The sequence below is a fragment of the Camelina sativa genome, chromosome 11 (genome assembly GCF_000633955.1).
Source record: "Camelina sativa cultivar DH55 chromosome 11, Cs, whole genome shotgun sequence".
Lineage (NCBI taxonomy): Eukaryota > Viridiplantae > Streptophyta > Magnoliopsida > Brassicales > Brassicaceae > Camelina > Camelina sativa.
The window spans coordinates 46,974,074-46,987,341 of record NC_025695.1 but is presented as its reverse complement, the minus strand read 5'-3'; the positions used below and the strand labels follow the sequence as shown (position 1 = coordinate 46,987,341).

Sequence of the window (13,268 nt, the reverse complement as noted above, 5' to 3'; positions counted from 1 at the left end):
CAGTTGTCTTCATTACCAGTTACAAAGAAAAGAAAAAATAACGCATATTTTTGAGTTTCAAGCAATACATTGTTGAAAAGCATTTTCTAAAGTAGAAAACGCTATAGCATTAAGAGGAATCAGACTATCCTCATTGGTGTTTGTAAGGGTTTCTTATAATTTTCCTTAGACCAAAATAATAATAAAATAAGCAATATTCTTAAACAAATCAAAGGGACGTTTCTAATATAAGGAATGTTGGAAATGTATGATTTAATAAACAAAACCAATGAAGACAGTCTAAGAGACCATTGGTTGGAATTTCTTACCAATAATTTGATGGAATTCGAATTCCCCCTTTTGGAGGGTACTCTTGGACACTAGTGCGATGTGTTTCGATTCTTTGTATTTTGTCATTAGAATTTTGCCATTGGAATTTTGTGCAACCTTTTTCAGTTTTTGGGTTGAAAATTAGTGTAACCAACCTTCCTTATTACTGCGGCAAGAAGATTTACGAGATCTTTTGGTTTAGAAGAAACCAATTATCCAAAGAACTAAATAATACTCAATAGATTTTGATTTGTTATTGTTAACTACAATTTTCAGACAATACCTTAACCTGTACTTTGAGACACACATGTACAAAGTCTAATCGGGATGATCATGTCATGGATGATGTACGATTTTTTATTTTTCTAGGTCAACAAAGACTTTTCAGTTGAGAGACAAAAATTTGGAAGTGGGTAATACGGAAATGGTCGAGTTCGTGTATTTTTTAAAAATAAAGTTAAAAATTTGTATCCTTTAGTCAAAAAGGAAAAAAGAACTTTAGGATGAGGACGCTCTAATTTCTCTCCCACCTCTCTCCTTTCTTAAAACCCAAAACAGCGTTGTTCCTGGTCTCCGCCAACGTCCGGTGGCTTTATAGCTCCGGCGTTGTGCTTTCTTTATCCTTTTATTGTGTTTTTTCTTGTGTATCTCTCTCTGGTCATCGTTTGGTTTCTTTTGCTGTTTTGGAGGAATCTCGCCTTTCCTTGAAGTTCCAGATCTGGTCGTGATGATGCTCGGTGGTGTATGTCTGAGGTTTTTATTCTTATGGGGAAGTGTGGTTGATTCTCTGACGGGTAATCGATATCAATTTCATCAAGTCAAGCGTGTTTGGTATATCCCCTGTTTGCTTGATGGTGGCTTTAGTTTTTAGCGGGTTTGTGTGGTGTGATCTTGGTTTCATTTAGGGTTGTTTGTTTATGTGAGGCTTAGATTGTTGGGTATGGCTCTGTCGTTTGGTTTGAAATTGGATTTTTGCTCTACCTCTCCTTCAAGTCCTCTTGCTGGTTGTGGTTGTGTGTTTGCTCTAGATTTGTTCTTGGTGTGAGCCATTTGGAGGGATTTTGTTGCTGAGTCACCTACTAGCATCTCTTTGAGTTTCTTTGGATTCTTTGGAGTGAGGTTTTAGTCGAAGCAGTGGAATCGGTCTCTAGTTCTTCTCTTGCGAGGACGTCACCAGTTTTATGTCTGTAGGTGGCTGTAACTGTGGTCGACGAGTGTCCGCGTGTAAGAACAGCTGATCTTGCGTGGTTTGTCTCCGGTCGATATCAATGTTTTTCTTTGACCCTAGGGTTTCATGCTCAATCCGTTTGGCTGTTGAGGTTCTATGGGAGTTGTATTTGTGTCCTTGGTCGCGTTGGTATCTTGCTTTCCTCCCTGTCGGTTGGCTTCTGGTTTGGCTTTGGTGTGAGGTCTATCCGATTTTATTGGTGCTCCCGACGTTTAATGGTTCTATAGGGAAGTTTTGCGAGTGTCTCTCATGCCATTGTTCAATTATTGAGCTTAGGTTTCAATTTTTCCATGACTTTGCTGTTTAGATTTGTGTTTTAGTGTTTGTATTTCAATTTGTCCAAAAAAAAAAAAAAAAAAGTGTTTGTTTTTTAATATGCATCCTCGTTCTTGAGGTTTGTTCTCTCTTTTGGGCTTAAGACCGCGGGGACTTTCACTAATTCGTCGCCTAATGACCGCGAGGACATCAAGTTGTCGGTCGCCTTTGTAATGTTAACTTGTATCTTTCTTTCTGTTCAATAATAAAATTCAGATGACAAAAAAAAAGTCAAAAAGGAAAAAAGCAAAATCTTATCTGCATTTGATAGTGATATATATAAATAGTGTGTGAATATAACCCACACGATTCTATCTAGGTTAAAGTTTAGGTATGGAATATCTCAACACCTAACACCATAAATGTGTTCTTTCATTTTGCATTATTGTCTTATTCATACATGGATGCATTGAGAACGCATTACACTATTTAATCTATATAAAAGTCTTGTTTTACTTTGGCCGCCGAACGAGAGGACTCACTATGTGCAAATCCACATGGAAGCAACTATCAATATCTAATAAATCAAAGTGGTGACGATTTTTTCTCAACAAACTTACAAATGAATATGAAAACCTTGCAAGTTTTTGTTAGAGAGTCAACCCCTTTATAAAATATTACAACATACAAACTTTATCTTGTTCTTACTAAACATTTTATTCCATCATCTGCATCGACAATACAGATCATATCATTTATCCTATCTAATGACATGGTTGATGAGTGCATTGTAGTCTAGTAATTCTATCACTGTTGATTGAAGATAAAGAAAGATTTGCATTACAAAGATCACATTAAAACTCACATAACAGTTTAAACTGATTAATTTTCCTCGGAATGTCTAGAAAGCAAGTGGAACTCGTTTTTACCTTCTAGAAATTCATCGTAACCTAATTAACATATATATTCATTCATGATAAAGAAGTGGACTGTTTCAGAAGTCAAATGGGTTCATTGATGAAATTAAAGTCCATGCCGTTGAATAAACTCAATTTTCATAAAGTAAGGGAGAAGTAGGAAATGTAATTAAGAGAAAATGTCGTCAAGTAGATCCAATTGGCAGTTGGCATTTATTTGCATTTTTATTTTGCTCCAGGATACTTAAGTATTTACCCCCATCTAGATCATCTTTAAGAAAACAAGAAAACTAGTGAGACTGCAAATTAGAATTAAAGTTTGTGGACCATGAATTAATCTGCTCCGATATGGCCCGCTTTGATATTCAGACTATAGCTTTATAGTTGGCTCTCTAAGTTAACGATGGATTCTTTAGTATAATAGTCGTAGTGGGTTGTTCAAGTTATTCGGTTGTCTTTCATGGTTCGATCATCTCACTTTTAAAGCTTTTGGTACGTTTGTATCTATTGTATATGCATTATTACTAGAGATTTTTAAGTCGTCGGCAGACAAAACTTAATCAGTTTTTCTCATCTGCTGTTATAAACTTTTCTAACTGGTCAATGTATCCGATTTAGCCAAAAGCACTCTTAAGAATTATTTATCACTGGACGTCTAGAATAGAGATGACAAGCGATTTTTGAAATATAGAAAAAGGAATGTTGCCTCTTGTATGACATTTAAATAAATGGAAACTTTGTAAAGTGTGTGAGAAAAGGGGAAATGCGAAGCAACCTAACAAAAGATAAATATTAAGTGATCAGGTAAAAAGATGTAAAATGTTCACATGGATGTCGAAATTGACCTAATGTTCATGTTAGGTAATGCTAAAGTATTAACATAGTTAACATACGTAAGGGGACGGCTATTATTTAATTAATTAAGTCTGTCACAGAGTCATTTACACCAAAACCTAGAAGAAATAGATAATCCAATACAATAGACATGATATAAAGGGAAAAAAGAAGATCGTAGAACATACTTAGATACGAACACACGACGTATATTGTTCTCTGTTGGCTATTAAATCCTCAAAATGTCTAAGCCTTGTTCTCTTTACTAGTATATCTTAAAAATCCATCCTCTACCTACATATAAGAAAACATTTACGTTTGAACAAATTCTATAAACGCCACATCATCCCGGTTTATGGGTTTTTTTTTTTTTTTGTCCAAACCCGGTTTATGGGTTAAGTTGTTGCTTTAGGGATGGTTCAGTAATTAAAAGGCTACTCGACACTCTTTTTAATGGTTTTGATAATTAAGAATAGTTTTGGCTGAACTACTTTAAAATTATTGAACTAAAAAAACAATCAAATGAGTTGATCGAGAGAACTGCTAGTAGAGAGAAGCTCGCACATATGTATATGATTGTTATTGGATTTATTGCTTGTAGTATTCTTCATATAGTTTCCATCATAAAATAAGTTAGAAAACTATGTCACATTTCTTTTTTATTCATTATAAAAAAAAAAAAAAATTGAAAAGTTTTTTTCGAAAATCAAAACTTCGAGAAGGATGGGGTTGACAAATTCATATAACCAATCGAATTTAATAATTTTGAGATAGACAAATTAGCGTAACCGTTTCACCCTATCCAAGAATTAATTCTTTTCACTCCTATATGCTTTCTTTAATATTTTGACAAAAAAAATTCAACGTCTATTTCGTATTTAGACACAACTATGTTCCTATGGTCCTCCTACACACACATATATATAGCATTGAGTCTCCTCCTTAGAGAGAGAGAGAGAGAGGGAGAGAGAGAGAGAGAGAATTGTGTTCTTGCATAGTTCCAATAATGGCAAAGACGAATCAATCCATCATTATCTTCTGTTCCCTTCTTCTGCTTCTACTCTCTGCAACAACTTCTCATCCTCTTTGCTCAGATTCAAGTAAGTAGTACAGTCCTCTGTCTTCATGTCGTTTTGAGTCTATTTATGTCGTTTTGATGGGTTTTTTTTGTTTTTTTTTGTCTTTTTGTCAGAGACTCCAGCCAACAACAACGAGACACTCCAGTTCTGCGATTCCTACACAGGACGTTCTTGCTGTACTTCCAAAGATGATCTTCAATTGCAGAATCGCTTCAACTCAATGAACATCTCTGACTCAAACTGTTCCTCCCTTCTCAAATCCATCCTCTGTGCTGTAAGTCTAAATCAAATCCTCAACTTGATCTTTCACTTACCCAATAGCTTGCAATAGTATTGATCTGTTTGAAGCTATTGATTCTGAACCTCTCGAGTTTTTTTTCTTTTAATTTCTTCAGAAATGTGATCAGTCCTCAGGACAACTGTTTGATGATAATTCTGAAATCCCAATTCTATGCAACTCAACTTCACAAGACTTATGCTCAAAACTATGGGATTCATGTCAGAACATCTCCATTGTCTCTTCTCCCTTTAGTCCCACTCTACTAGGTGGTGCTACTTCGCCTCCTGCTCCCTCTAATTCATCGACGTTAACCGATCTTTGGAAATCCCAATCCGAATTCTGTACCGCTTTTGGTGGACCATCCAACAACATAACCAAATGCTTTAATGGTAAACCGGTTAACAAAGACACTGGTGGTGATGTAAAGCCACCTAAAGGAATATGTCTTGAGAAGATAGCAACCGGGTCTTACTTAAACATGGTTGCTCATCCTGATGGTTCGAACCGGGCCTTTTTCTCTAACCAACCTGGTAAGATTTGGTTAGGAACATTACCGGATCAAGATTCAGGTAAACCGATGGAAATAGACGAATCGACTCCTTTCGTTGATATTACCGATCAAGTCAGTTTCGACACGCAGTTTGGTATGATGGGAATGGCGTTTCATCCTAAGTTCGCAGAGAACGGGAGGTTCTTCGCGTCTTTTAACTGCGATAAAGTCAAATCTCCTGGATGCTCTGGTTGTTGTGCTTGCAATTCTGATGTAAATTGTGATCCTTCTAAGCTACCTAAAGACGATGGTGCGCAGCCTTGTCGTCATCAGACCGTTGTGGCTGAGTATACTGCTAACGGCACTTCCTCGAGTCCTTCAATGGTAAGTTCCAAAACTCTAAAACACATTCAAGATTTGATTTCAACCAAAAACCAGTGTTTCTTGGAGATCAAGATTCTAAAAGAGATTGTTGCTTTAATGATTGTGTGTAGGCAAAGATTGGTAAAGCCTCTGAAGTGAGGAGGATTTTCACTATGGGACTTCCGTACTCGTCATCTCACGGTGGTCAGATTCTCTTTGGACCTGATGGTTATTTGTATCTCATGACTGGTGACGGAGGAGGAGTTTCAGATACTCACAACTTTGCACAGAACAAGAAGTCGTTGCTTGGCAAAATCTTGAGGCTTGATGTTGATGTTATGCCAAGTTAAGTGACGATATCGATCACTAAAGCATTGTATTTGGGAGTTTTGGTTTTGTGTTTTTAACTCTTAGTTTTTGTGTGATTAATACTCTGCAGGCGTATCTGAAATCTCTAAGCTTGGTTTATGGGGAAACTACTCTATCCCAAAGAACAATCCTTTCCAAGGAAATGAAAATGAGCAGCCTGAGATTTGGGCTTTAGGGCTACGAAATCCATGGCGTTGCAGCTTTGATTCCGAAAGACCAGATTACTTCTTGTGCGCCGATGTTGGAAAGGTTTGTCTTTCTTTTCTTACGGCTCAAGCATCCAACTCTGTGATGATGCAGCTAGAGTTTCTCATGAAGAGATTGTTGTGTGTAAAATGTAACAGGATACATATGAAGAAGTTGATATCATAACAATGGGTGGAAACTATGGCTGGAGAACTTACGAAGGCCCTTATGTTTTCTCACCGTTATCGCCTTTAAGAAGAAATGTTTCCGCGGACTCAAACCTGACATTCCCAATTCTCGGTTACAACCACTCTGAAGTGAACAAGCATGAAGGATCAGCTTCCATTATTGGAGGTTACTTCTATCGATCCGACACTGATCCTTGCTCTTATGGACGTAAGTCAAAAACTAAACCATATATATAAACACTAAATCTGAAGCCCTAAATCACTAAATCCTCAAACCCTTTTGTTTCAGGTACTTGTATGCAGATCTTTATGCAAACGCAATGTGGGCAGCGATCGAATCACCAGAAGATAGTGGAAACTTCACGGACTCTCTAATACCGTTTAGTTGCAGCAAGGATTCGCCCATGAAGTGTACCGCGGCTCCAGGAGGAGCTAGCTCAGGACCTGCTCTTGGTTACATCTACTCTTTTGGACAAGACAATAACAAGGATATACATTTGCTCACGAGCTCTGGTGTGTACCGAATTGTTCGTCCTAGTCGTTGTAACTTAGCTTGCTCCAAGGAAAACACTACCGCTTCTGCTGGAAAACAGAGCCCTGCTGCTCCATCTCCTCAGCCTTTACCTTCTTCCGCAAGAAACCTCTGTTTCTCTGTGTTTCTGTCATTGTTGTTCTTCTTCTTGTTGATGTTAGTTAACTATTCTATGATGCTCTAATCAAGATCTCACCACCTAAAGTGACGCCTGAAAAGCGGGGACACATTAACCCCTCGAGCGGGATATCAAGCAAGCAAAAGATAGTTTTGGACCATTCTTTTTTTTTTTTTTTTTTTNTGGACCATTCTTGTTTGTCAGCATTCTCCATAACCCACATCTCTGCACCGTTGCTGCAACATAAGCATCCTAACTTCCCTCTGAAATTTACCAGAGTCAGATTCCTATGCAAGTTTGTCACTGCAGCTTCAGGACTATTGATATGATCAAATCTCTCGGACCTGAAGTCGAAACTCAGCAACATAATTTCACCACTATATGTAATATGTGTTATGATTATTGGAAGGTGCTCTTGCTCCGTAATAGATAGTCCCATTGATGTGTACTTCTCTAACTATTGGAGAGTGATTTCCAATGCCTTGAATGTTCCTCCACCGCATCATCGGATCTCCCAATGTGAAAACTTTACAAACGTGCTCCGACTGATATTGTTCTAAACCATTAATCACGCATAAAATTAACCACCAAACCTTTGCGTTTAAGATGAGAATGATCAACAATAGCTGGTTTTCCACCATACTCTATAGACCCCACAGCCTTACCTAACCGAGGCACCAGATCAGGTGCTTGGAACATATTGTACTCTTCAGATCTAACGTCAAAACTGACAATGGCTCAGGGAGACAAACCGGTTGAAGCCATATAATATATAACTCCATTGATGCACGCTCCTGGTCTTGTAGCTTGTAGGAAGATGATGTTGATCAAACTCAATTCTTTTCCATGAACCTCCGGCTTTTTGTTTGTTAGCATTCTCCAAAAATTCCAAAGAACAACGTTTAAGGAATGTTTTTTTTTTGTTTGCAACAGAAGTAAAATTAAAATTACATAATATATAGTTGCATTGTCTTATTCAACGCGAAAACAATAATAGGATAATGATAATTTTAACTTGGAATAAGAAAAAAAAAAACAAATAATTGTATTCAAGTTTCCAAGTGGATGATGCTTTCACTCTTATCCATAAGTTTCACACAGAAGAACGGCTTAGTAATCCGCTCCAGTTTTCCTTTGATTTCAATCTTCTTCAAATTATTCTTTTGTAGATCATAAAAGAGAATGTATGAAAGGGAAGAAAACTTACAGGGCACCAAGATAACTTCGCCTTTTTGAGTTGTGCCTTGTAACCTAAATCCAATGTTGTTATGGAGTAGATGGATCTGACAAGGCGGTAAAACCAGTGATTTTGTCGACCAGTTTCCAGCACCTTCCAAGACCCATAAGTCCGCATAACCCTTTCCTCCAAGATTGGTATGATCAAAAATAGCTGGTTTCCCACCATATTGTATCAAACCCGCATCTTTGCCAAATTCAGACACGACATGAGGTACTTGGATCATATTTAACTTTTCACACCTAACGTCAAAACTGACAAGGATTTCGCGACACATACCAGTGGAAGCCAAATAATATATAACTCCATCGAAGCACAGTCCTGGTCCGGTAGGATAATGAGGTAAGCCAAACTGAACTCTTTTCCAGGAACCACCTCCAGCTTCTAGTACCAAGACCCAATGCTCCGAGGTTATACGCTTAAAATATTTGGAGGCTGTCACAACAGTGCAGAATACTTTGTATTGGTCAAGAACAGGGTCGTGTCCGAAAGAGTAGACGACTCTATTATGAATACGTTTTTGGGGAAAGATGGTGGATTTTACGGCGGGTAAGTATAGGCTTTCTCTGGTGGTGGGATAATAGATGCACGCTTTAGAACAAACATTGTATAAAAGCAAGCCGCGAAGAATTACCACGTTGCGTCCTCCCATCCCTGGCACGGCCAAATCTTGGTAGAAATACTTATTAGCAGTATTACTAGAAGATGATTTCAATGATAGCAGAAGAGACTTGTGGGGGTTGTTGCAGACCTCCAACTCCATTAATGAACAACACCCGCGCTGGAACTGGTCCACCACAGTGATATACAGACGAGGCGGTCGCCGTGGAGACGCGAGCGTATAATAAAGGTTGCTAAAATATCGAGAACGGATCAGAGAAGACCAGAGCTTTGAAACGCACTTGAACCTCATCAGCGATTTACCAGGTAATCTAGCCATAATCTCGATCACTAGATCCAAAGGAATCTCCGGCGCAAAGAAACTGTCTCCTTCTCGTCTTCTTCCTCTTCCTCTTCCTCTTCCTCTTCCTCTTTCTCTTTCTCTTTCTCTTTCTCTTCCTCTTCTTATCAACTTCGACTTTGACGACCTATTCGACTTTGACGACCTTTTCTTCCGAGGCACAAATAGAGACATACCCATAGCTACAAATTCACAAGCTCCAGCACACACTTCAAACCTTATAAAAAAATCCCTACTCTTCTATAGATGCATATATATATATATAGAAGCAGAAAACTTTGATAAAATTTACTTTTTTTTTTTTGGGAAGAACAAAAAAATAAATAAAGGGAGGTCTTTTTCAGATATGTATGAAGGAGAAACAGAGGAAGGCGAGCAGGGGTGATCAAGAACAGGATCATGTCCGAAGAAGTAAAGTACACTCTTACGGTAGTCTTCTTGAGCAAAGATGTTGGATTTGCAGTTAGGCTTTTGTCTGGTGGTGGGATTACAGATACACGCCTTTCTGCAAACAGTGTATAAAATCAAGCCGCGAAGGATCGCCATGTTGCGGCGGCCTCCCATCCCTGGCATAGTTAAATCTTGGTCGAATGACTCGGCATTAATTAATTTACTAGACGACGATGATTATTTAGTGATAGCAATACAGACTCGCGAGGGTTATGGGGATGCGAAATAAGAGAAGGAAAGAATGAATATTAATAGGAAGTTTAGAAAAAAAAAAAACATCCAATTTTAGATTCGTTCCTCAAGATCAAGAGGAGATATTATACAACCAAAGCCTATAAAATATGCTACCCAAAAAAATACAAAACTAAAAAGCTCTTTGGATTTCTATTTCCTCTTACAAACCAAAGAGAAACGGAGAGTTTGGTTTGTGTCATCTCATGTTGCAGCACTGAGGTTTGCCTGTCAAAACCAACTTATCCCACAAGCAAATCATCTGTCTCGGTGACTGATAATGCGCCGTCAAGTAATTCTCTATGCAACCAAACTGACAAAACCTGAGGTTGTGGATGTAGTCCACCGGTTTTGTACCATTGTTGAATTGTTCTACCCACATTCCCACACTCACATCTTCCATTTTGAACATCTGTAGTATCAAGAATGAGAGGAAGGAAAAAAAAAAAAAGACAAAAGTTAATGTTTCGAATAGATTAGGAGGTAATGTTGGCTGGGAAATTCAGTTGCAGCATACATACCCTTAATTTGTGTTTCTCAAACTCTTTCACTATGAAGCTAGAGATATCGTTTGATAATATGTATCCCGGGCCATTAGCATAAGGTGGATAGTCTTCCTCTGGCCATTCCTGGAAAAAACAGATAATGTAATATTAACTTTTGGATTCAATGAGAAAAAAGAACAGACACAAATGATTCTTTAAGATTATAACTTTGTACCTCATACGTAACAGCCCATTTACCCTGGCGGAGCGGTTTGTGATAATAGTTGATGTTGCCAATGTATAGACTTCTATCCGCGGGTGTTCTCTTTGCTTCACTAAGAACCTCATCCACTTGTACAAATGTATCATCATCACACTTCATGATGAATTTAGCAGCAAGTTGATGAGCCTGCAAAACAGAGAATAGAGACTCTTTTTACCTATATTGAATCATTAGAACACACAGCATCAAGTGTTGAGCGGGACTCACCCCGTACTCGCAAATTGCAACGGTTTTAAGGACGACAAGGTCATAACTGTCCATGTAAGGGACTATAACTATGTCCCCAAAGAATTCAGCTTCCTTCTTTAGCTCCACATTCACTTCCTTCCTCGAGTGCTGCCCAAATAAACACCTGACTGAGTTAAGCTTGCAATTCGATATGTAAAGCTCTTAAATTTAACCTAGAAGACCAATATCAGACCAGATCAGATCACATGTAAACTAGTCTTAAACTTACCAGTGCAACAAAGAACCGAGCCACAACTTTGGAAGATTTAACGAGTTTATGTTGCATCCATGACCTCCTCACAGCCATCCGCTCAGCAAAATGGTTACCAGCAGAAAGGATACCAATGAACATATCAACTTGCTCATCAGGAAGTGATGGGGCTTGCCAATTGCTAGAGAGCTCAAGATGCCTCTGAGGAGCAAAACTAGGATGCGAAGTCGGGAGAGAGCCAGCGAAAACCGAGTGAACATCTATGTCCCCGTTAATGGTTAGACCAGTAGCATCCTCAAGTGTAAACCCCTTCATACATAGCCAAGAAAACACCCACATAGACAATCATCAGTTCACATCAATTACTAATCAAACCACAACAAGTTTAAGCCAACGCAAAACATTGCTTACAGTTCGGTATGGGAATGAAGTGACGTGCTTCCCATCGACACTAACATGATAGCCTTCCAATCCAGCACTAAGAGTAAGCACGAAAAGCTTATCAACTGTGAATGGAAATGGCCATTCAACAGTTACTTTCTTGCTCCGACCTATTAATCGACTAAGCCACCATGAAGCCGCCTTGCTAGACTCTTCTTTAGATGTAATGCTATCATCACGAGCCCATTTCTCGCACTTAACCTGACCATCAACTACAACCATTATCACTGATTAGTATCCCAAACACAAAAAAAAAAAAAAAGCAAAACAACAGATGAAAGATAAATGCTTTTGAACATATATATATATAGTATATACCAACCAGTCTCTTCATCATCCCTAGATCTCCATCCTTCACATCTTTGTGCTGAGCCCCATTGCATTCTATAACAAGTGTTCTGCTCAATGACAGGCTTACCACTCCAATCACCCTTAAGCCTTGGATTCAAGTGGAGGATTCGAGGTGGTTCTTCTCCTTCCACTGCTTTCAAACCCTGAAGCTCCAACTTAAACTGTGAAACCTTAACAGCTTCATCTCCTTCCTTTAACATCGATATCTTGGGGTCCTTCTCCGAATGAGCAGCTCGTGGCTTCCCAACAATTGTAATGTGTGACCCGAGAGTTAAACCACATGGAAGCTCCATGAGATTGCCACGTTTCGAAAGATCAGAGCCAGTCAAGGAAACAGAGAGAGAGCAAGAGCTATGCTCCTCAGTCTTCTTCTTCTTCTCCTTGTCCAAGTCTTTCAACATTTTGCCAGACTCAAGCTCTTCCCATAGCTTTCGACCAACTTCCCAAGCCACCTTAGCTGACTTGTGAAGCTCCACTGACCCATCTTTACTACCCGGGTTAAAGGTCTCCGGGTCGAATCTCAAACTAGATAGGATCTGGGTCCTCCTCCTCCTCCTCCTTAAACCCAGACCCGGTGCTTCCGATTGTGAATCCTGGTAAAGCAGACTCTTGAAAGGTCGACTGGGAGCTCGTCTCTCTTGTAATTCTCGCTGGCTATTGTGCTTCTCGGGTCGGGTTAACGGATCCTGAGATAAAGAACTGAGACCGGTTTTGAAGACGAAAGGGAATTCGAAAGTGATGAGGAGCATGTAGAGTAACCCAACCGCCATTAGTATCTGAACCGATCTCTGCTTGCTTAGAGAGACGAACATATCGAATTTTTCGAGTTTTGATAACTTCGGCTTCCTCATTCCTAAAACCCTAGTGGTGATGATGATGATCTAAGAGAAACAGAGAAAATCTCCAAAAATTCAAAATTTTCAAAATCAAATAAAAATCAAATCTTGAAGAAACCACGATGAACGGAAACAATCAGTAGATTGATGGGTTTCTATAAAAAAAAAAAAAAAGGGTTTGAATTGAAAATTCAAGAACTTTCCTTGTAAAAAACGAAAAATCTTTGGGGTTGAAGAAAATTCAAAACCCACAAGAAACGCTAAAAAAAAGAAGAAAAATTTAAACTTTCTAAAGAGAGAGAGAGAGAGACGTGTAAAACGTAAGATGAACAGAGCAACGCGTCAGGAAAGATTTGAAGAAGGAAGCAAAGGGAAGAAGAAGAGAAGAAGCGTTAAAGGGGGGGGG

The 13,268-nt window shown here is 38.7% G+C and overlaps 3 protein-coding genes across 5 annotated transcripts; 1 reads left to right on the top strand and 2 right to left on the bottom strand.

Annotated features, from left to right (window-relative positions):
- LOC104726863 (HIPL2 protein-like) lies at positions 4,473-7,308 on the top strand. 2 transcript variants are annotated; one of them, XM_010445813.2, is made up of 7 exons: positions 4,473-4,643; positions 4,736-4,896; positions 5,018-5,776; positions 5,887-6,100; positions 6,195-6,373; positions 6,469-6,710; positions 6,788-7,308. In XM_010445813.2, the coding sequence occupies exons 1-7, from the start codon at positions 4,550-4,552 to the stop codon at positions 7,212-7,214; spliced, it is 2,076 nt and encodes a 691-aa protein (XP_010444115.1). In that variant the 5' UTR covers positions 4,473-4,549; the 3' UTR covers positions 7,215-7,308. The 2 variants fall into 2 exon arrangements, with proteins under 2 accessions (XP_010444115.1, XP_010444114.1); XM_010445812.2 differs by having other exon boundaries at positions 4,478-4,643; positions 6,469-6,706.
- Positions 8,067-9,942, bottom strand: LOC104726862 (putative F-box protein At5g62660). 2 transcript variants are annotated; one of them, XM_010445811.1, is made up of 2 exons: positions 8,665-9,942; positions 8,067-8,571 (listed from the first exon to the last, which is right to left on the bottom strand). In XM_010445811.1, the coding sequence occupies exons 1-2, from the start codon at positions 9,524-9,526 to the stop codon at positions 8,198-8,200; spliced, it is 1,236 nt and encodes a 411-aa protein (XP_010444113.1). In that variant the 5' UTR covers positions 9,527-9,942; the 3' UTR covers positions 8,067-8,197. The 2 variants fall into 2 exon arrangements, with proteins under 2 accessions (XP_010444113.1, XP_010444112.1); XM_010445810.1 differs by having other exon boundaries at positions 8,067-9,942.
- LOC104726861 (hydroxyproline O-galactosyltransferase GALT6) lies at positions 10,032-13,253 on the bottom strand. Its single transcript, XM_010445809.1, has 7 exons — positions 11,998-13,253; positions 11,646-11,887; positions 11,253-11,543; positions 11,003-11,131; positions 10,748-10,921; positions 10,549-10,656; positions 10,032-10,439 (listed from the first exon to the last, which is right to left on the bottom strand). The coding sequence occupies exons 1-7, from the start codon at positions 12,875-12,877 to the stop codon at positions 10,227-10,229; spliced, it is 2,037 nt and encodes a 678-aa protein (XP_010444111.1). The 5' UTR covers positions 12,878-13,253; the 3' UTR covers positions 10,032-10,226.